Source organism: Podarcis gaigeae (assembly GCF_964106915.1).
Source record: "Podarcis gaigeae genome assembly, chromosome: 9".
Taxonomy (NCBI): Eukaryota; Metazoa; Chordata; class Lepidosauria; order Squamata; family Lacertidae; genus Podarcis; species Podarcis gaigeae.
Window position 1 is genome coordinate 14,054,998 of NC_139685.1, and position 21,775 is coordinate 14,076,772.

General features: G+C 43.5%; 1 protein-coding gene across 7 annotated transcripts in view; it reads left to right on the forward strand.

Annotated features, from left to right (window-relative positions):
* RBPJ (recombination signal binding protein for immunoglobulin kappa J region) overlaps window positions 1-21,775 on the forward strand; it is a 91,698-nt gene that overhangs the window by 35,508 nt on the left and 34,415 nt on the right. The window contains exons 1-2 of one of the 7 annotated variants that reach the window (XM_083755012.1): window positions 13,608-13,649; window positions 17,983-18,025. The exons of 1 other annotated variant lie outside the window; for it this stretch is intronic. Coding sequence is in view for 2 of the 6 variants with exons in the window: in XM_083755015.1 (XP_083611141.1) it covers window positions 13,630-13,649 (20 nt within the window). In the remaining 4 variants the exon portion in view is untranslated. Of the gene's footprint in view, window positions 1-5,856; window positions 6,008-13,536; window positions 13,650-13,706; window positions 13,776-16,297; window positions 17,270-17,982; window positions 18,026-21,775 lie in introns of those variants that run through there. 5 more of the 7 variants (XM_083755013.1, XM_083755011.1, XR_014567986.1 and 2 more) reach the window with 5 other exon arrangements.

Here is a 21,775-nt window from a genome sequence, read left to right on the forward strand (position 1 = left end):
GGGTGGAGTGGGACTGAGCACCATTCAGATGGAACTGCGCACTATATGGATGCCCCGATATCCTGGGATTTTCTTGGTGTGCCTTTTTAAAGCATGCAATAGTTTCTACAGTTAGTTACTACAGCTGCGTGGTAAATATTAATTTCCTTACGTAGAGGTGGAAATGGGTTTTAAAGGTCAGTTTATGGAAAGATGACAACTCCAGGAAATTCAAAGAGGAAAGTTTTCGCTCCTCTCCCTTTGCACCCCCAAGATACCTTTTTGGAGTTTAGGGGCTCTTCTGAGCAGTGGGGTAAAAGTTGGGGCTGAATTGTCCCAAATCAAGTAGGATTACCCATCTTGAGCCATTCTTCCCTCCCTCTTCACCCTATCCCACATGGTTCAGAACATGAGTAGGCAAACTAAGGTCCGGGGGCCAGATCCGGCCCAATCGCCTTCTAAATCTGGCCTGTGGACAGTCCGGGAATCAGCGTGTTTTTACATGAGTAGAATGTGTCCTTTTATTTAAAATGCATCTCTGGGTTATTTGTGGGGCAGAGGAATTTGATCATTTTATATATTTTTTCAAAATATAGTCCGGCCGCCCACAAGGTCTGTGGGACAGTGGACCAGCCCCCTGCTCAAAAAGTTTGCTGACCCCTGGTTCAGAAGGATCTTCCAAACCTTTGGGGAGACTTTTCCTAGGGTTAAGATGTCTGCAAAGGAGGGAAAATGTTTGTTTAGTTGCCTTTTTTAAAAAATTTGGATGTAGAATAGATTAGAATAATCCAAAACATCCAGAGCTCATTTTGAACAGAAAGGCTTGAGGTGATAGCAAAGTGCCTGTAGATTTTTGGTCGAAAATGTATAGAATGCTTTTGGAACCACATACAAAGGATGAACAGGTTAAATCTGTAATGATACACTGGGCGAGGGATTTGGGGCATAATATCCAACTTTCAGATTGGGAAAGGTTATGGAAAACTAATTTGAAATTCTCGGCATGCTGTACATTGAAAGAAAACTATATGAAAATGATGTGCCAATGGTACTTGACTATCAGTAAGTTAGCAAAAATGTGTAAGACAGGTACAAATATCTGCTGGAAATGTAAAGAAAAAGAAGGCACCTTTTATCATATGTGGTGGTCTTGTAAGGTAAGCATTCTGGGAAATTATATATAATGAGCTGAAAAAGATGCTCAATTTTTATTTAAAACACACCAGAGGCTTTTCTATTCTAGATGCTGATATTCCAAGGGAGCAAATTAAACTGTTGGACTATGCCGAGATGGCAAAACTGACTGGAAAGCTCAGGGACCAAGAAGACCAAAACTTTAACAAAGAATGGGGAAATTTTATAATTTACCTTGGAGACCACCATAAGCAGATGAAAACATTAGCAGGACTGCAATAACACTCATAATGTAGCAAGTACTATAGGGATAGTGGAGTTATATAAAACTGAAAAAGATGCAGTAGAAAAGGTTTAATAATAGGACCCACAGAGGGGAAGGTGGGAAGTCCAGAGATTCGGATGTTTTTGGTTGTATTGTTATAATTTTATACTTGTAAAATCAATTTTTTAAAAAAATTAAGTGCTCATAGATTTTTACCCTGCATAGCCTAATGCTCTGAATGGAAATTAAGAAATTGGATAGTTCCTTTTGAACAGGAGCAGGGAAGGAGGATAGCCTTGCAGACGGACTGTCTCTGGGGACTGGTAATAGGATAAAGGGCCTTTCACCTCTAGGTCACTGATCTTAATGTGGCCAGAATGCACAGCGGCTGAAAGTCATTACCATCTTATGTCTGTTCAGCAGCCTCTGAGGTAGGACTCATTGTTCTCTCAGAGTCCTTCCAAGTGGCCAGGTGGTCGTGACAGAGAAAATCATTACAGTTGATCGGTAATATAATTTATGCAATTCGCAGCAGCCTCAGCAAGAGCAACAAATGAACTTGAAAACTGGGCAGATGCTCTTTACTAAGGCAACACATACTGGGTAGATACAAGGAAACACGGTATTAGGGGTACAAATAGCTGCTGGAAATGTATTTTGTATTTTCTTTTGTTGTAACTATGTATGTTTTATAATTTGTACTTAATAAAAATTAATTTTTAAAAAAGAGAGAAAGAAGGTACCTTTTAGCGCATGTGGTGGACATGTAAGGCAATAAAAGCATTCTGGGAAATGATATATAATGAATTTTAAAAATGTTTAAAATAACATTTATAAAAATAAACCAGAAGCTTTTTTAATTAGGAATTGTAGGTACCGTTATCCCAAAGGAGTAGAAAAGACTTTTTATGATTTGAAAGAGTGTTTGGTCCGGGAATTTGTGTCCTTTTGGAATCTAACAAAGGAAGAGGTGGAATCTACAATTGTAAAGGCCTATAGATTTGGACCTAGAGGTAAAAAGGACTCAAAAATTTTGAATGATTGCATGGTAGTCTTCCAAACAAAGGATAAAGAGATAAAATTCTGGGATTGCATTACAAGAAGAATTTTGAAGTACAACACCACTCAATTGTTTTGTTTAAAGAAAATCCAAAAAATTTCTTAGCAAAAAGGAATAACTATTTAGATCTTACAAGTGCTTTGAGAAGAAAAAAACATCTTTTTTTTAATGGAAATTTCCACAAGGCCTTTCATTTAAATACCAGCAAAGGAAATATTGAATCAGGTGAATTGAAGAAAAGAGAAGATTCTTGGAAAAGAAAGCTAGGGATTTTGGATTTGACACAGGAGCAGGAATTGATTCAGGGGGTGCAGTTCGGGAACAGAATCAGAACTTGGGGCAGGAACCGGACCTTCAGATTTGGACTGAGTGGCAAACTAAGCTATTGGACTATGCCAAAATGGCAAAACTGACCGAAAGCTCAGGAACCAAGAAGACCAAAACTTCAAGAAAGAATGGGGGGGGGGGGAATTAAAATTTATTAAGGAGACCACTGTAAGCAGATGAAAACATGAGCAGTAATGTTTGTAACTTGTAACGTAGCAATTATCATGGACAATATGGAGAAATATAAAACATGGATTATGAAATAATATGCAGTTGAAAAGGTTAACAAAAGGACCCATGGAGGTGATGGTGAGAATTCCGGAGATTCTGTTGTTGTTGTTTTGTCGTTTAGTCATGTCCGACTCTTTGTGACCCCATGGACCAGAGCATGCCAGGCACTCTTGTCTTCCACTGCCTCCCACAGTTTGGTCAAACTCATGTTGGTAGCTTCAAGAACACTGTCCAACCATCTTGTCCTCTGTCATCCCCTTCTCCTTGTGCCCTCTATCTTTCCCAACATCAGGGTCTTTTCCAGGGAGTCTTCTCTTGTCAGGAGGTGGCCAAAGTATTGGAGCCTCAGCTTCAGGATCTGTCCTTCCAGTGAGCACTCAGGGCTGATTTCCTTCAGAATGGATAGGTTTGATCTTCTTGCAGTCCATGGGACTCTCAAGAGTCTCCTCCAGCACCATAATTCAAAAGCATCAATTCTTTGGTGATCAGCCTTCTTTATGGTCCAGCTCTCACTTCCATACATCACTACTGGGAAAGCCATAGCTTTAACTATACAGACCTTTGTTGGTAAGGTGATGTCTCTGCTTTTTAAGATGCTGTCTAGGTTTGTCATTGCTTTTCTCCCAAGAAGCAGGCATCTTTTAATTTCGTGGCTGCTATCACCATCTGCAGTGATCATGGAGCCCAAGAAAGTGAAATCTCTCACTGCCTCCATTTCTTCCCCTTCTATTTGCCAGGAGGTGATGGGACCAGTGGCCATGATCTTCGTTTTTTTGATGTTGAGCTTCAGACCATATTTTGCGCTCTCCTCTTTCAACCTCATTAAAAGGTTCTTTAATTCCTCCTCACTTTCTGCCATCAATGTTGTGTCATCTGCATATCTGAGGTTGTTGATATTTCTTCTGGCAATCTTAATTTCGGCTAGGGATTCATCCAGCCCAGCCTGTTGTCTTTGTCCATGGAGTTTTCTTGGCAGGGATACTGGAGTGGCTTGCCGGTACCTCCTCCAGGTGGATCACGTTTAGTCAAAACTCTCCATTATGACCTTGGGTGCCCTGCTCGGCATAGTTCATAGCTTCTCTGAGTTATTCAAGCCCCTTCGCCACGGCAAGGCAGTGATCCATGATGGGGCCGGAGATTCTAGAAGTCTTTAAATGTGGATATGTATTTTGTATTGTTATAACTCTACACTTGTAAAATCACATAAAAATCATTACACACAAAAAAGGAAACACAGTATTAGGTGCATGGTAGCTACAAGAGAATTTGAACAGCAATGTATAGAGAACCCAGTAGGGCCTCATGAAACAACAGCCATTCGAATATTTGCAGTTTCAGTTATGTCTGTCTGGGTTAACTTCATATGTTGAAATTGGGGGTTGCATTACCAGTGGCATCTAATGTGGGTGTCAGCAGAACCAGCCTTTTTTCTTTTCTTTTTGCAGAGCCAGCCTTATAATTTCTAGCTGAGGACCATTTCCCCCTTCTCCGTCCCTACCTTGACACTTTGTTCCTCTCTCCATCCCATTAGAGCCTGAAATGTTCAGGCCACAATTACCTCCCCTGCTTCAAGCACCTCCTTTGTGATGCATATTAACTTGGGGTTATGTTTCCTTTGTTGGAGACGTGCGGCTTGTGTCCCAGGAGCAGGTTTGCTTTATTGTTCTTGCAGATCTGTACTGCTGGGTGCAGCTCAGCGGAAGCCATCAAGTTTGTGCCTGACTGATGCTGACCTGGACAACTGCTTAGACCCCCAGCAGATGGTGGTACAGGGTCTCCATCGAGCCAGAACTAATAGCCTGCACTGTTTCTCTTTTTGTTTCTGAAAAGAAGCCGGGCTGTGAGTTGCCCTCCTTTCTGTGAGAACAGCTGTATACATGGCAAAAGCTGGCAAAATGCTAACTGTCACTTCAGGGCTGTCTTCGCTGCCGTTAAGAATAACTCCTGGACAGTCAAAATCTCGTCTGAGCAAATTTGATGCGGATGCTTGCGGTTCTTCACACCGTGAGCTGGGACAGGGGGTAGGAGGCTGGGGATCGCTTCCCAACTGAGGTCCAAACCGACGGGTGTTAAAAGGAGAAAGAAATGAAAACCACCACACACATTCCCCTTTCCTGCATAATATTTCTTCACAGCTTTAGAAGACCACAATAAACCGTTTCAGCATTAGCTGTGCCCTTTCTCTTTGGGAAGTTATTTGAAAAGCCTGAGGCACTGAATCCATTCCTGTCCTGCCAAAAACCAAAGCGAAGGATTCTCTTGAAAAGCAATACATATCTCACTTCAGTTGTTATTGTTTCCCCCACCTTACTTCCCAGCAGGACTCAAAGCGCCTTACAACTAAAATAGAAACAACTAGAAACATATATTTAAAAAGCAATAATAAAAAAAAGATTAAACATTAGTGGAATTAAAATATATACACATAACCCTCAGTAGGCTTTAAGGAATAGTTGACTCACATTTAAAGCACATTTAAAGGACTGTAATTTGTTGAGAATGCTGGAAATGGTAGCTCTATGTGGTAGAAACTTCCCATATTTTTTATTTTTTGGGGGGCGGGGGGAAGTCATGTGCTTTAAATGTGTTTTGAATATGCTTTAAATTTATACAGTAGATCTGCTAACCAGTGCTGAGATTAGCATTCCAGACTATCTCCTCTAACTCTGTCCTCTGCCTTGGGCTTAGATTTGCCTTAAATTTCCGCAAGATTCTCATCACGAATAATGATCTGTTGTTTTGTAGCACTATAACATGTAATCATTACAATTATTAAATTCCATAAAATGCCAGGTTAAAAACCTGCACCTCTGTGAATTCCAGATTCTTTCTAGACAGCTGGTGTGTTTGTGTTTGACAGAAGGATTTGGGGACCACAAAAGAAGGGCATTTGAATGGGAAGTGTGTTGGCAGCAGCAAAAGCTCCATAATTACTGCAAATGGGTGCGCAGAGTGTGACAGATTTGACAACACCCTCGGCTACAGGAAAATTTATTCAGCACCATAATGAGGTAACTAGTAATCTTTTTTAAACTCCCCCCCCCCCCCAACGCAGTGCTTCTCAGACTACCTGGCTAGCGAAGCTGTCTTCCCTCCTGCAATGTGACCAATACCACATTTGGTCTCTGAAGCCTCCCGGCCAACCTGGGCTGTGGTGGTGGGGTCACCGAGGACTGGAGGACCCATTCTGCAGACCACCACTTTGAGCAGTGTTGCACTAGTGAGATTCTCCAACTGCAGTGGTTGCCATAGTTCTCAAGAGACAATGGAGTGAAATCAAACTGCTGTGTTGTTGTTTAGTCGTTTAGTTGTGTCTGACTCTTTGTGACCCCATGGACCAGAGCATGCCAGGCACTTCTGAAAGCTATGGTTTTCCCAGTAGTGATGTGTGGAAGTGAGAGCTGGACCATAAAGAAGGCTGATCGCCGAAGAATTGATGCTTTTGAATTATGGTGCTGGAGGAGACTCTTGAGAGTCCCATGGACTGAAAGAAGATCAAACCTCTCCATTCTGAAGGAAATCAGCCCTGAGTGCTGACTGGAAGGACAGATCCTGAAGCTGAGGCTCCAATACTTTGGCCACCTCATGAGAAGAGAAGACTCCCTGGAAAAGACCCTGATGTTGGGAAAGATGGAGGGCACAAGGAGAAGGGGACAGATGGTTGGACAGTGTTCTCGAAGCTACGAACATGAGTTTGAGCAAACTGCGGGAGGCAGTGGAAAGCACCGAAGTGACCTCACCAAGGTCCAAGCCTGGGCAGTTTGTATGGAGGTCATGGACTACCCAGAATACAAGAACCCCTTATTGGCCTCGCTGATGGGGTCCAAAGGAAAGCAGAGCAAGAAGTTTGGTGCCAGCTTGGCTGCATGAGTTGCTGGAAGGAGGAGTATAAGGCACCATCCAACTGTCTTAGGGTCTCCATTCTGGATTTGTGTATTGTTTACTCCTTAACATTTTCTTCTCCACACAGTAGCAGAGGTTTAGGAGCAGACTTTTCCTTCTCCTAGATGAGTGACCTTTCCAGGTTGATAAGTTCCACCTGCCCCTCACTTCCCTCTACGGCACATGCAGAAACCACCTTGACCATTGGACAAACTCTTGGTCTTGTCCACTCATGTCTTTGCATGCAGGGGAAGTCCCCAATTCACTAAAAGTTTGAGACCCATCGGAAACATTCTTTCATATGTGGGGGACTTGTAAAGGGGTAAAAGAGTATTGGGAAATGATCCATAATGAATTGAAAAAAATAGTTTAAAAGTACCTTTTCAAAAAGGGACGCGGGTGGCACTGTGGGTTAAACCACAGAGCCTAGGACTTGCCGATCAGAAGGTTGGCAGTTCGAATCCCCGTGACGGGGTGAGCTCCCGTTGCTCAGTCCCTGCTCCTGCCAACCTAGCAGTTTGAAAGCACATCAAAGTGCAAGTACAGTGGTACCTCAGGTTACATACTCTTCAGGTTACATACGCTTCAGGTTACAGACTCCGCTAACCCAGAAATAGTGCTTCAGGTTAAGAACTTTGCTTCAGGATGAGAACAGAAACTGTGCTCCGGCGGCGCGGCAGCAGCAGGAGGCCCCATTAACTAAAGTAGTGCTTCAGGTTAAGAACAGTTTCAGGTTAAGATCGGACCTCCGGAACGAATTAAGTACTCAGCTTAGTCATGCTGGCCACATGACCCGGAAGCTGTACGCCAGCTCCCTCAGCCAATAAAGCGAGGTGAGCACCGCAACCCCAGAGCTGGCCATGACTACACCTAGTGGTCAGGGGTCCCTTTACCTTTACCTTCCCAAAAAACTCAGAGTCCTTCTTTTTGGGGAGAATTCATGCTGAAATACCCAGGTGTCCAAAAAGTTTTTTTATGTATGCTACTACTGCGGTCTGTGTTTTGTTAGCCCAAATATGGAGAACGAGTGAGGTCCTAATCAAAGAAGAATGGCAACTCAAGTTGACAGAATATGTACAACTTGCACACTTAACATATAGAATAAGAGAACAAGAAGAACATATGTTTAAAGAAGATTGGGAAACGTTAGGCAGCATTAAGATAAATTCAACAGTGTAAATAAGTTTTGGTGGATGTAATAATGGAATACTGAATGGTATAGTTTTTTGTAAAATATGCAGGGATTTATGATATGTAAAATGAACCATGGAAAGAGAAGAAGGGAAGTCACTGATATCTTAAAGATGTAAAATGAGTATTTTAAAAGGACCCCTGGACAGTTCAGTCCAGTCAAAGGCAACTATGGAGTATGGTGCTCATCTTGCTTTCAGGTCAAGGGAGCCGGCGTTTGTCCACAGAAAGCTTTCTGGGTCATGTGGCCAGAATGGCTAAACCGCGTCTGGCACAACAGAAACACAGCGACAGAAACCAGAGCGCACAGAAAAGACATTTACCTTCCCGCCGCAGTGGTACCTATTTATCTACTTGCACTGGCATGCTTTCAAATTGCTAGGTTGGCAGGAGCTGGGGCAGAGCAACGGGAGCTCACCCCGTCACGGGGATTCAAATTGCTGACCTTCCACAAGAGGCTCGGTGGTTTAGACTACAGCGCTACCTGCGTTCCTTACCTTTAAGCAAGTACCGTATTTTTCGCCTTAGAGGACGCACCGTCGCATAAGGCGCACCTAGTTTTTTTGGGGGGGAATTATTTTTCCCCCAGGCGCGGGGCTGGGGCAGGGGAGGTCCGAGCTTCCCCTGACCCCAGCCCCCAAACAGGCAGCTCTCTGCAAGCCGTGGGAGCCCAGCGCTGGCTCCCACGGCTTGCTGAGAGGTCCGCAAAGCCTGGACGCGCTGTGCTCAGCGGGTGCAGGCTTCAGCATGCAGGCAACTCTCCGCAAGCAGCGGGAGCGCTCCCGCTGCTTGTGGAGAGGTCCGCAAAGCCTGCATTCGCCCCATAGGACGCACACACGTTTCCCCTTCATTTTTGGAGGGGGGAAAGTGCGTCCTATAGGGCAAAAAATACGGTAACCAGGTTGCACACCTGCTCTGAGAGTGACTGGACAATCCAGTCACACCCAGCATAACAATACAGCAGAATTACTACCTTCTTTTCTCATTGAGGCTGATTCAAAGAGTTAAGAGCAATGAATCCTGCATAGATGAAGCAGGAACTTTCCTTGGCAGACAAAGACTTGGGGCTTGCATCAGATTTATTTTGTGTGCCCTGCAGTTTGAGAAATTCTTCCAGGGCAAATGCTTTTTTCAATAACAAGCAAATATTCAAATGAATAAATGCTAGTATTTTGTGTGTGTGTGTGTGTGTGTGTGTGTGTGTGTGTGTGTGTTGGGGTGTGTGTGTAATGTTTGAAATGTATTAAAGGCTGACCTATTTTTTTCCAACATGTTTTCCTCCCAGTTGGATTTAAGGCACATAAATTAAAGGCCCCTTAAAATTATCACCTAGAGACAGTTTATGGCAAAAATCCAGAAGCCATTCATAGCTGAACTGAAGCAGCATGAGCCCAGAGGGAGGGATACGTATTTTCAAAAAGAGAACTTAAAAGGATTATGGATTGTTTCATGAACTTTAAATAGAGGATTTGCAAAAGTCCATTGAATGCAGGAAATGTTCCTTGAATGGAACCAACTTCAGTAATGCAGATACGACAAAGAGCGAGAAAAACTTCATTTTATTCATTTTATATATTTAAACCTCACCCTTAAATTAAAATAGAGGGGAAATCGAGGTTGGTTAGCTTGACTTAATGCCATAAATAGGATTGGATTTAGCACAGTTCACATATATAGGAAAAATACAAGTTTTTCCACATACATTACACAAATTAACGTGTCTTTTTTAAAAACACAAGTGTATTGATAGTAGACTTGAATTCAACCCCCCCCCCCATTTTTTAAAAAATGTATTTAAACACAAACCCACACACCTTTCACTTTCTCCTCAATTAATAGTATTAAAAGTTATTTTCTGCTCCTCTTAAGCTTGGGGAAATTTCTCCCCAGAGGCTCACCTGGTGTCTTCATTATATATGTGTAGGTGCCAGGCTAAAACGTTTCCCTTCAACCAGATGTTCGCCTGATGAACATTTATGGCTTTTTAAATGTGTTTGTGGAGCTTATTGGTTTGTTTTTGTTTTACGATGTGTCCTGTGTTCTCATTTTGTATTTTTCTGTTGTGAACAGCCCCACGGTTTTCAAATGACGAGCGGCAAACAAATCTAAAAATAATAGTAATAGCAAAATAAAGTGAAAGTCAAGTCCTTCTGCCTTAAGTGGAAATGGTAATTATATTGAGGGTCCAATGGAATGAATATCATGACAACTAGTAAATTCTTATCTGCTGCAGCCTTCATCTGTCTTACCAGCCATTGTAATATACCACTTGTTATCTTCCACCTATCTTGCAATTGAGGACTTCTTGGATCATTCTTTGTCTAGCTCCTCCCCTTTGACCTTACCGCCTTGGGTGACCCTACTGGGAGACTCCCAAGGGCTTCGCTCACAAGGGTCATAGGAACGTGCAAGCCCACTCACCACAACAAGGTGATGATCCAGCAAGTTGAGTTTGGGGTGGGTTTTTGGAAGAAGCAATGGTGCTTCTACATCTACTTTGTTGGACAGGTCATGTTGTGTGGATGCCTGAGCATCGTCTTCCAAAGCAACTACTCTATTCCGAACTTAAAAATGGAAAGCATAATGCTGGTGGTCAACAAAAGAGGTTTAAAGACTCTCTCAAGGCAAATCTAAAAAAATGTAGTATAAACACTGACAATTGGGAAACATTGGCTGTTAGTGCTCCAACTGGAGAACAGCCTTTACCTGGGTGTCATGGACTTTGAAGATGCTTGAACTCAGGATGAAAGGGAGAAACTTGATAGGAGGAAGGTACGTTTAGCAAACCCTCACCAAGATCAACACCAAGCCGGAAACCTATTTCCCCACTGTGGAAGGACGTGTGGATCCAGAATTGGCCTCCACAGTCACTTACGGACTCGCTGTTAAGATTGTGTTCATGGAAGACAATCTTACTCGTCTAGGAGTGATTGCCAAAGAAGAAGATATTGAGGATCGCTGCCCACGCCCAACTGAGCTCACTCTCCCTATTGCAACCAAGAAGGCTGACTTAGAGGCAATTCATCAGTGACCCAAATGATGCACAACGCATGCAGGCTTACCCAAATGTAATTAAAAACCAGTTAATCCAATTTTTAAAAAATGCACCGGGGTAGTCTGTGGTAACCTGAGGGGAGGGATGCAAAATGCACATTTAAGAAACACACACAAAGGAGCCTTTTGCTTATTTAAGCTCCTTCACATTCGTTGTTGGCTTCCTTCTCTCTCCCTAAAACACCTCACGCCGCTGCCCCCATGCCCGCAATTCGGAGTCCACTCCTTCCCGCCACACTTCATGCTGTCTGAAATGGTCCCATCCGATATAATAATAATAATAATAATAATAATAATAATAATAATAATAATTTTATTTATACCCCGCCCTCCCCAGCCAAGGCCGGGCTCAGAGCGGCTTACAAGCAATAATAAAAACAAGATGAATGATTACAACTTAAAAACAAAAATAAAATACAACATTAAAATAATGGAACATTAAAATATTAAAATGTAGCCTCATCGCAGGAGGAGAAGGAAAAGAAAGGGGGGGGAAAGAGAGGGAGGGAATCAAATTGACTCCAAGCCAAAGGCCAGGCGGAACAACTCTGTCTTACAGGCCCTGCGGAAAGAAATCAGATCCCGCAGGGCCCTGGTCTCATGAGGCAGAGCGTTCTACCAGGCCGGAGCCAGAGTTGAAAAGGCCCTGGCTCTGGTTGAAGCCAATCTAACTTCTTTAGGGCCTGGGACCACTAGGGTGTTATTATTTATGGACCTTGAGGCTCTCCGTGGGGCATACCGGGAGAGGCGGTCCCGTAGGTACGAGGGTCCTAGGCCGTGAAGGGCTTTAAAGGTCAAAAGCAGCACCTTAAATCTGACCCTGTACTCCACTGGGAGCCAGTGCAGCTTGAAAAGCACTGGGTGAATATGCTCCCATGGCAGAGACCCCGTGAGGAGCCTCGCTGCAGCATTCTGCACCCGCTGGAGTTTCTGGGACAGCTTCAAGGGCAGCCCCGTGTAGAGCGAATTACAGTAGTCAAGCCTGGAGATGACCGTCGCATGGATCACATGGATATAGACATGGAAGCGTGGGAACGACTGTGGAACATGGATATAAAATTTACAGCATGTTATGGTCTAAGAGAAAATTATATGAAAACGATACATTGATGGTATCTAACACCGAGTAAATTGGCAAAAATGTATAAATCTAAATCAAACAAGTGTTGGAAATGTAAAGAGAACAAAGGTTCTTTTTATCTTATGTGGTGGGCTTTTGGTAAGATTAAAGCTTACTGGGAAATGATATATAATGAAATGAAAAGGATGTTTAAAATAATGTTTGTAAAACAACAACAACCCCAGAAGCTTTTCTTTTGGAAATTATAGGGACAGAACTACCAAAATTGTATAAAAACTTATTCATGTATGTGACTACAGCGTCAAGAATGCTACTTGCCGCAAAATGGAAAGAAGCAGAAGTCCAAAGTCCATTCTTTGTATCCAAAGAATGGATACAAAAACTTATGGAATATGCAGAAATGGCATACTTGCCAGAAGAAGAATAAATCAAGATACAGTGGTGCCTCGCAAGACGAAATTAATTCGTTCCGCAAGTTTTTTCGTCTTGCGAGTTTTTCGTCTTGCGAAGCACGGTTTCCCATAGGAATGCATTGAAAATCAATCAATGCATTCCTAAGGAAACCGCCTTCAGTCCAGGTCCGGGGACAGTCTGTCCCCCGACCTCTTCTGAAGGCTGGGGGGGGGGGGGGACAAGGGCTTTTCTTCCCACCCCCAGCATTTTAAAAAACCCCGGGACAGCGGAGGACTTCTCCGCTGTCCCGGGTTTTTTTAAAATGCTGGCGGGAGGCAGCGCTGCCGTCCGGGAAAGCGGAGAAAGCGCTGCGTTTCTCCGCTCTCCCGGGAAGGCAGGCAGGGGGGAGCAAAGACTTTTGCCCCCCGCCGGCGTTCAGAAGAGGTCCAGGACCTCTTCTGAAGGCCGGTGGGGGGCGAAACTCTTTGCTCCCCCCCCCCGCCGCCTGCCTTCAAAAGCCGTCCGGGAAAGCGGAGAAAGCGCTGCGTTTCTCCGCTCTCCCGGGAAGGCAGGCAGGGGGGAGCAAAGATTTTTGGCCCCCGCCGGCGTTCAGAAGAGGTCCGTTCTCTCCCATGCCGAAGCCTCAGCGCTCGCTCGGTCAGGCGTAAAGGGAATCCCCCTCCTGCCCCTCCCTCTTCCTATGACCGCCCTTCTCGCGATATCCTTTCTCCGCTTCCCTCGAAGAGATCTCGCGAGTCTTCGGGCCGAGTTCCCACGCCTGTTGTGTCTGACTTCTGAGACGGGAGAGCGACACAGACCCCGTCAGTGTGTGTGTGTGTGCGTAAGTGACGTAAGCGAGTGGGCGGGGTTTCCCGCACGCCCCGCCCCCTTTCGCTCCTTCGCTGTTGCGATAAGCTTGTCCTCCCCCCCCCCCGCGCGTGCGCGCTGCTGATTTCCGCGGGGAGGCGCGCGCGACGGCTGCCTCGGCTCCCTTCTCGCGAGAGTAGGAGTTTTAGCGAGAGTTTGTGGAAGATGGCGCCTGTTGTGACAGGGTGAGTGCGGGGGGGGGGGGTGGCTCTCTCGACATAGTTCCTCAGGGGCCCGTTTCCTTCCCGTCCCTCAGCCGGCCTGCCCGGCTCTCGCCCCTCCGCCGCCCGTTCCTCGAGCTCCGGATTTGGGTGGGGTCTCCTTTCTCCTCACGACCGCTGCCGCTTCTCCGGTTGCGGGGGAACCGGAACGGTGGTGCTGGTGGTTGTGGGGAGGCCGAGTCGCCTGGGTCCTCGACGGGCCGGGGGTCCGGGTGGAGGGAAAGTCCCGCCTCGAGCCTCGTCGCTGTGGGGAAGCGCTTCTCGACGCGCGGAGCTCGTCGCTGTGGGGAGAAGCGGGGGGCTTCTGTGGGGAGAAGAGGCAAAACACCCCCCCCACATGGAAACTGCCTGGTCCTGCGTCTCTCCGGCTCAGTGGTGTTAACACCCCCCCCCCCAAAAAAAAAAAAAAGGAGAGGGGGGGAAAGCGCTCTAGAGTAAAAGTCACTTCAGGGGCTCTGAGGAACTTGGCACGTCTGCGCGGCTCTTGGCTGCTTTTACTTTGGGGGTGCATCTTACCATCTGCCTTATGCAAGGAGGAATTCCATCGTGTTGCCTTGACACTTGCGTGGTGCTCTTGTTTGGTGGTGCCTGGAATGAGGCGCAGCCCCCCCCCCCCTCAAGTGAGAGCTGTCACTTCAAGCCCCCACCAATGCCCTGCATGGTTAAGCTGTCCTCTGGTGTGTTGCATTGCATAACTAACTTCCCCAGCTTCCTTGCAGTGCCTGAGGTTGTTGCGTGAAATTGGTTGGATTGAAAGCAAAGGCTTCCGTATCTTTGCTTTGTGGTGTGCGGTTAATGGGAACGTCCCCCTACGTGAGTTGAGCTTTGGGTCTTAGTGACATACTGAGCATGTTCCGGTTTTCCTTGAAGGGGCCCTAACTCTTACTCTCAGGGTTGTGGTTTTGAGCCCTACAGTGGGCCAAAGGTTCCTGCTGTGCAGGGGGTTGGACTCTGTGATTCTGTCTCAGAAGCTGATGATGCCTTTTTGTGTTGCTTCATGAGGCCCTCCAGTCTTCATTAAAGGTTGCTGCTGCATACCACACGTGTGCTTGACTTAAGTTATGGGTTGTCTTCTGGCAACAGCATCAGTCCATTGGGGCTTAGAGTTAGCCTTCAAGGTAGCCGGTGTCATTTAGGTCACATGAGTTCATTGAAAGCAAATGATGCTTTTTGGTGATTGGGTAGGAATTTGTTGTATAGAGATTTCTGGTGTTCAGACATTACAGAAACAATCTCCTGTTCCAAACTCCAAATGTGTCTGCAGTCTTACGCTATAATTTGCGAAGTGAAAGTATACCACCTCTATTAATTATGGAATTTACTTAAAGTGTCTTTAAGATTAGTGTGCTGGTAGCTTGATTGAAAATATCAGAAAAGTCCTTCAATAAAGTCACTTTCTAATACGCTTTAGTATCACAGTATGCAACTAATATGTTGCTCCCTTCCCCTCCAAAGAAAGCAGGAATTGTTTCTTACAAATTTCAAATTATTTAAGGTTTTAGAGTCGGGGTGTCAAGATGAAAGTAGGCTTGGACTATTTGATTCAGCTATTCTGTGGTTTATAGATTCTTTTTATTCTGGTCATGTATTCAGGGTACGCTTTTTTACTGTTGAGTATAAATTGCTCCTAACATTCTGAACTGAAAAGTAGTTCCTTCTAGCTTTAGGTTGTTACAAATTCAAATTGCTTGTAAGTGAAGGCAAGGTAAATGTGTTCTTCAGGATCTAGTTCTCTGCTTGAATAAGTATCGAGTATTGCACTGAACAGTTAATTATTATGCTGTTAATATTCCTAGATCCATTTCTGACACAAAGTTAACATCAAAAATCTTATGGAATATGTTCTTCTGTCAGTATATTGAAAAGTCATAAAAAGTAGTACCTTGCTAATTGAGAGCTACTGTTTTGTGCAGACAGAATTTGACTTATTTCCCACCCTGTTCTTCACACTTTGGGCCTCTTCTGGCTGGATCTTAGTTGCTGCTTTATCACTGTAAAAATAACTTACATATTATTGGGCACTTTGTCATACATAATTTAATATTTTATGTAACACTTCCATTGTGCAGATGCTATGCTGAGACCATTATTAGAGACATAGGTATCATTTTCTTAAGCAGCAGTGCAGCATATTTGGAGAAAATTTGATTGATGGGGGGCTTTGAAATTTACTTTGAAACCTAAGGAGAAATTCCATCCGGTGAAAAATAATGCAAGGCAGATACACACTTAAGAGGGACGATGGACACCAGCAGGAATATTGGGGGGGGGGGGTCCATTGCCATGCTTTTATAAGATGAACAGCATGCATTCATATCCAAGAATTTGGTGATACCACATTTTTATAGGGACGTGGGTGGCACTGTGATCTAAACCACAGAGCCTAGGGCTTGCTGATCAGAAGGTTGCTGGTTCGAATCCCTGCAACGTGGTGAGCTCCCGTTGCTCGGTCCCTGCTCCTGCTAACCTAGCAGTTCGAAAGCATGTCAAAGTACAAGTAGATAAATAGGTACTGCTCCGGTGGGAAGGTAAATGGCATTTTTGTGCGCTGCTCTGGTTCACCAGAAGTGGCTTAGTTATGCTGGCTACATAACCCAGAAGCTGTACACCAGCTCCCTCGGCCAGTAAAGCAAGATGAGCACCGCAACCCCAGAGTCGTCCACGACTGGACCTAGCGGTCAGGGGTCCCTTTACCTTTTTCTAATCAGTGTTTGTTTGAATACTGTACCCTCTGTAAACTTGTGGAAACAACAATGAAGAACTTGGACAGGTTGCAGAGAGAAGAGGGACATTTGGAAGCTTAGAAAACTGCTTTGCAATGTGAGGTTCCTGCGGCAAAATATTCCTAGGGCAACCGTTCAACTGTACCCTATAAAGCAAGGCTGGGCTGAAGGTAGATCAAGATCTACTGGTAGATCTTCGACTGATTGTCAGGGTTTTGTACTTTCAGTTGTTTAACAGTACCAGCAAAAATTAGTTTCTTTGCTAAATTAAGACTGCTGAAATAAATAAAAGTAACCGGGAATGTATTTTTGCAGGAAAGGGTTAAAATATCAGTGTTGTTTTGGACTGAAAACCAATTCCTAGGTTTCGAATGTGCTCAGAAGCATCCCCCTATTTTTTTAAAAAAAACAACCCTATGTCTCTCTTGCACCTAGCTCTCTTGAGTAGATCTTGTGGCGCTAACAGAGAACAAAGTAGACCCAACAAACCTCAAGTCTGTCCACTCCTGCTCTAAAGTATTTGAAGACATGGTATATTTGAGGACGGACTCTTCTGTATTCCTTTTCTAGTGGCCCACCATTCATTTATCAGCAACGAAACAGCTTCCTCAGTGGAAGGGGATTTAGAAGCAAAGAAATAATATGAGAGTGCAAGTATTACTTCTCCTTGCCTCTATCTGTCATCAGGCAAGTTGACTACCTGCCCCAAATAAAAGTACAACTTGTGCATATATACAGGTAGAGGGGGTGACAGCACACAGAGATGAAGGGCACTGGACTCTGTCAACTGTGCTTGAAGAGTTAACACCTGAAAGAGTAACCAGATTTCTAAATGTCCCAAGTGACGGAAGTTTGATACTGGTAAGCTTGTAAGAGACTGCTTAGAACAAAAAATTATAGCTGTAAACTTGTTCTTGTAAAAGTTGCCTCTCTGATTATAGCTGTAAACTTGTGCTTGTAAAAGTTGCCTCTCTGATCAGAATACTGTATTAAATTGGTTTACTTCCCCCCAAATAAATCTTGACTTGGTTCAGTTTTTTTAAAAAAGACATTGGTTTCTTCTTATTTATTTACCCAATTTATAGGCCACTTGATCCTTTACACATCTATATGAAACTCATACAAAAATGTCTCATAGTTTTTTAGAGACTGCCAAGTTTGTAGAGTAGATAGTGCTTTGTAGCCTTTTAAGTATTGTCCCACATTTGTAAAAAAAGTCTTACATGGCAAATATGAATTCCTTTTGTGTGAAGAGGTAAGAAGGCTTCTATAATCTGGATCAGTAGTTCTGTGTTTTCTCAGGCTGTTGATACATCACAGATTACTTATACTGCCATGTGGAGGCAAGCAGGTAGGCTTGTAATTCTTGTGGGGTTGTTTGCGAGCCTTTATCAGGGCATATAATGGTTTGTGTCCAGTGTATCTAAGAAATGTCCTCCTTCTTTATGTTCTGTCTTGCACACCAAGATTTATCAAGAGTATTTTACTGACTGAATTAATTTTGTGCCGTGGAATCAGGGTGTTTATAAAGAGTTTAATTGCTTGACTCATAACTAGGAATCTCTTCTTCCTAGACATTTATTGGAGCCTAAACTGAGGATTTTTCAGAAATACTAAGTAAGTCTTCATCATTATTGTGTCTGCTATTTGATAGTTGAGGTTAGGTAGCACAGAGCTTATTTGTATGTATTTACTTTCTGTTATAAAACCCCATTATAAGTTGAATTGACTGTGAATTAAGTTTGGCTACCCACTGAGATTTGTAGTTGGTCATGCTAAAAATGTGAATAAACAAATAAGCACCTCTGTTTTTTATTCAAAGGGAATGGTTAGGAAATTGGCTGTACAGTACTACAAGTGTTGATTACTAGGTATCTTACTGTGTTTAGGCACTGTATAGCTATTGAATATATTCCTGAATATAATAACAGTAAAACAAATGAATGAAATAAGATGATGTGCTAAAAAGAGTGGATTTGATAACAGCAGTAGTTGTGGGATCCACAGTATAAACTTACTACCAAACTTATTAACTTTTCTGTCTTCAAATGTAGATAATTTTTATCATTGAAAAATATGATAGTATTACCTGTTTGTTTCTGCATTTGGAACAAAACTTTGTGAACAAAAATATATTTACACAATCCTTTGAAATTCTGACCTTAAATCTTCTCTCCAGTAGCATAAGTCACGAGCCATTGCTTTCACAGTTAATTTGGTATAGGCTTCCCTCCCCACTTCCTATTAAACAGTACAGAATGGGGAGGAATTAGCAAAAGCGGGGGAATGGGTTTGTGGCTGATCTAGTGTGGCTTTAGAAAAAATAACCGAACTATTGTCAAATGAAGTAGATTCAGTTCCCCACTGAAGCTGAGTAACTTTTATATGCATCTTATAGATTATCATCAGTGTTAGAAACTGAGATATGAAAGCTAGCAGCTAAATGGCACCTTAAACCTAGGTTATGGGCGCAACAATTGAATGTCTAGGCACACTTCTTTTACAAGAATACAAAGCTGAAAATGAATGAACAGCTAAAATCTTAATATTCATTTTTCACATGCTCTAGTCCTCATCTGAAGACTGCAAAAAAAGAAAGCCATGCTTCCCCTGTCCACCTCCCTAATATTCTTAAGAGGGTCTCTCCTATAGTCTGCAGAGAGTGACTGGAAGTGGAGAGGCAGAAAAAGATCCTCCTTTCCTTCCACTCTGCAGTTTTAATCTGAAATCTTAGGCACAGTACTGCGCCCGAAGCTCAGAAACTGCTCACGCTAATGAAATTCCTTGTCGCAAAATGTGCCTAGAACGCTGGTTATCATGATATTCATTTTAGAAAGCTCTTTATGAACTTTTATATTTATTAAATGCAGTAAAAACTAGGAAGTGTTATAAACTTTCCTGAGGGAATAGAGAACAGAACGGACTGTTAGATTACCTGATTAAAGAGAGGGGCATGAATGGAGCAGGCAAAAGTGTATATGTATGCTTTTCATTAGCATCTGAGAAGCAAGGTGGCAGCTGTTGGAACAAAGTTTTTGAACTCAAGTGATATACATTCTTGTGTATTGTTGCACATCATCTCGGGCACTTAAAAGTGGATTGGTAATTCATAAACACAATTAACATCACCTTGCCTGTTCTGCTGCTTCTAGTTATTGTTGTCATTGGTGATTTAGATTGGCAGGTGTTGTCATAATGAACTATTATTTCTTTTGTCTTGTTCTTTGGATTGGTAATCTTAGTTGGTGACTAGAGACTAGGTTTTGTAACCTGCTATGGAAAGCTCTTCAGTGTTTGACTTAAATAGCTTCTGGAATGCTCAGGCAGGTTGCACCACATAAAACCAGCAGGAAACATGCTCTCTCTAATTTACTGTTCAGAATTTGTACTAATAAATGTATTCACCATTGTGAAGCAATCCTTAAAAAAATTACTCTTCTGTATTGCCTTGTGCCATGTTGAAGTAGTGATCACTCTTAAGACACTGGGGCAAGAAGTATGCTTATAAGTATAAAGTGCAGAAGCTATTTAGAGCTTTTTAATTTAAAACCATCACTTTAAAACGTGCCTGTTGTGTGTCTTTGAAGAAGTGTGTTAGCTAATTAGGATTCGGAAACATTCCATTATATGTACAACATTAATATTACTTTATGTTGCAAGAGTGGAAATATGCTCAAGAGCTAAGAAACCTTAGGATTTTGGTCATAATTGGATGGTAGAACCTGGATGTCAACTCTGAATTACTGATTATCACATTGCTCTGTTTTTAAATACAAGCTGTAGAAATTAGAGGGTTCCAGGTGTGTCAGAATATCGGGAAGTTACTAAAAATATAATAATTCAGCAGCAGCCTAGCTCTTTGAGTAATCATTTCTATAAGCCTAAGAATACTAATGCATCACAATATGACGCCTAAAATCAGCTAGCATAAGGAACAATCTTATCCCCATGGAGAAGGAATTCCATACCTTTTGTGCCACAACAGATAAGCCCTGCTCTTCATAACTGCACTGCAGAAAAGAGCTGTAAATAGAACTATTGGGTAGGGCCTCTTCTTAAGCCATTGGTTGGTAGGTACTAGGGGAGCTGTATAGAATTTTATAGACAAATGTTAGTACCTTAAATTTGACTCAGTAGCAAATAGGCAGACAGTTCAGGTATCAAATAGGCAGTCAGCAGCCTCTTCTGCACCACCTGCAGCTTCTGCATAGACTTGAAGGAAAGTCTCACAAAGAGCACATTGCAGTAGTTTAAATGAGAGGTTACCAGAGTATGTATTAACATAGCTGAGCTATCAAAGTCCAGGAGCAACTGTAGCTGGGGAACAAGTCAGAGCTGGACATATACAGTCCTTGCCATCTGGGCTTCAAGGACATATGCAGTTCTTGATGCTATCTGGGCTTCAAGTGATAGCAGTGTTTTGCCAAGAGCTATTTACCTGCTCCTTCACAGTGAGTACAACTCTACCCAACTCCAGATGCAGGTGGTGCTGTGGTCTAAACCACTGAGCCTCTTGGGATTGCTGATCAGAAAGTCGGCGGTTTGAATCCCCGCAAGGGTGTGCTCCCGTTGCTCTGTCCCGGCTCCCACCAACCCAGCAGTTCAAAAGCACGCCAGTGCAAGTAGATAAATAGGTACCTCTGCGGTGGGAAGGTAAACAGCATTTTTGTGTGCTCTGGTTTCCGTCATGGTGTTCCGTTGCGCCAGAAGCAATTTAGTCCTGCTGGCCACATGACCTGGAAAGCTGTCTGTGGACAAACGCCTGGTCCGTCAGCCTGGTCCCTCAGCTAGATGAGCGCCCCAACCCCATAGTCACATTTGACTGGACTTAACCATCCAGGGGTCGTTTACCTTTATGTTTTTACTGATGACAAACTTTAAAAAGCATTGGGGACAAAATAGTACCCTATGGAACCCCACAGCACAAGTGCTGGGGAGCTGAGCTGCTACAGTCTGGTACTGGTCCTGCAGATAAGAAGAGTAGAGCCCTGTATTGTGGTGCCTCTAGCTCCTAATCCACAGAACTAATGCCAGTCAATATTATAGTTGGTTCTTTCAAAAGCTGATGAGAAGTCAAGGAGAACTAGCACGGTCTCACTCTCCTGATAAAAAGGTCACCAGTCGGGGTAACCGAGGCCATTTCCATGCTGAACCTAGGCCTGAAGCCAGAATGAAATGGGTCTAGATAATCTGCTTCATCCAGACACACCTGGGACTGACTAATCACTACCTTCTCAATCATCTTGCTCCCATAAGGGACATTTTTGACTGTGTGGTAGTTACCTAATATCACTATATCCATGTAGGACCTCCTGAGAAGGAGCCTCACCATCTCCAGAGCAATTGGCTGCACCCTCTTCATCATAG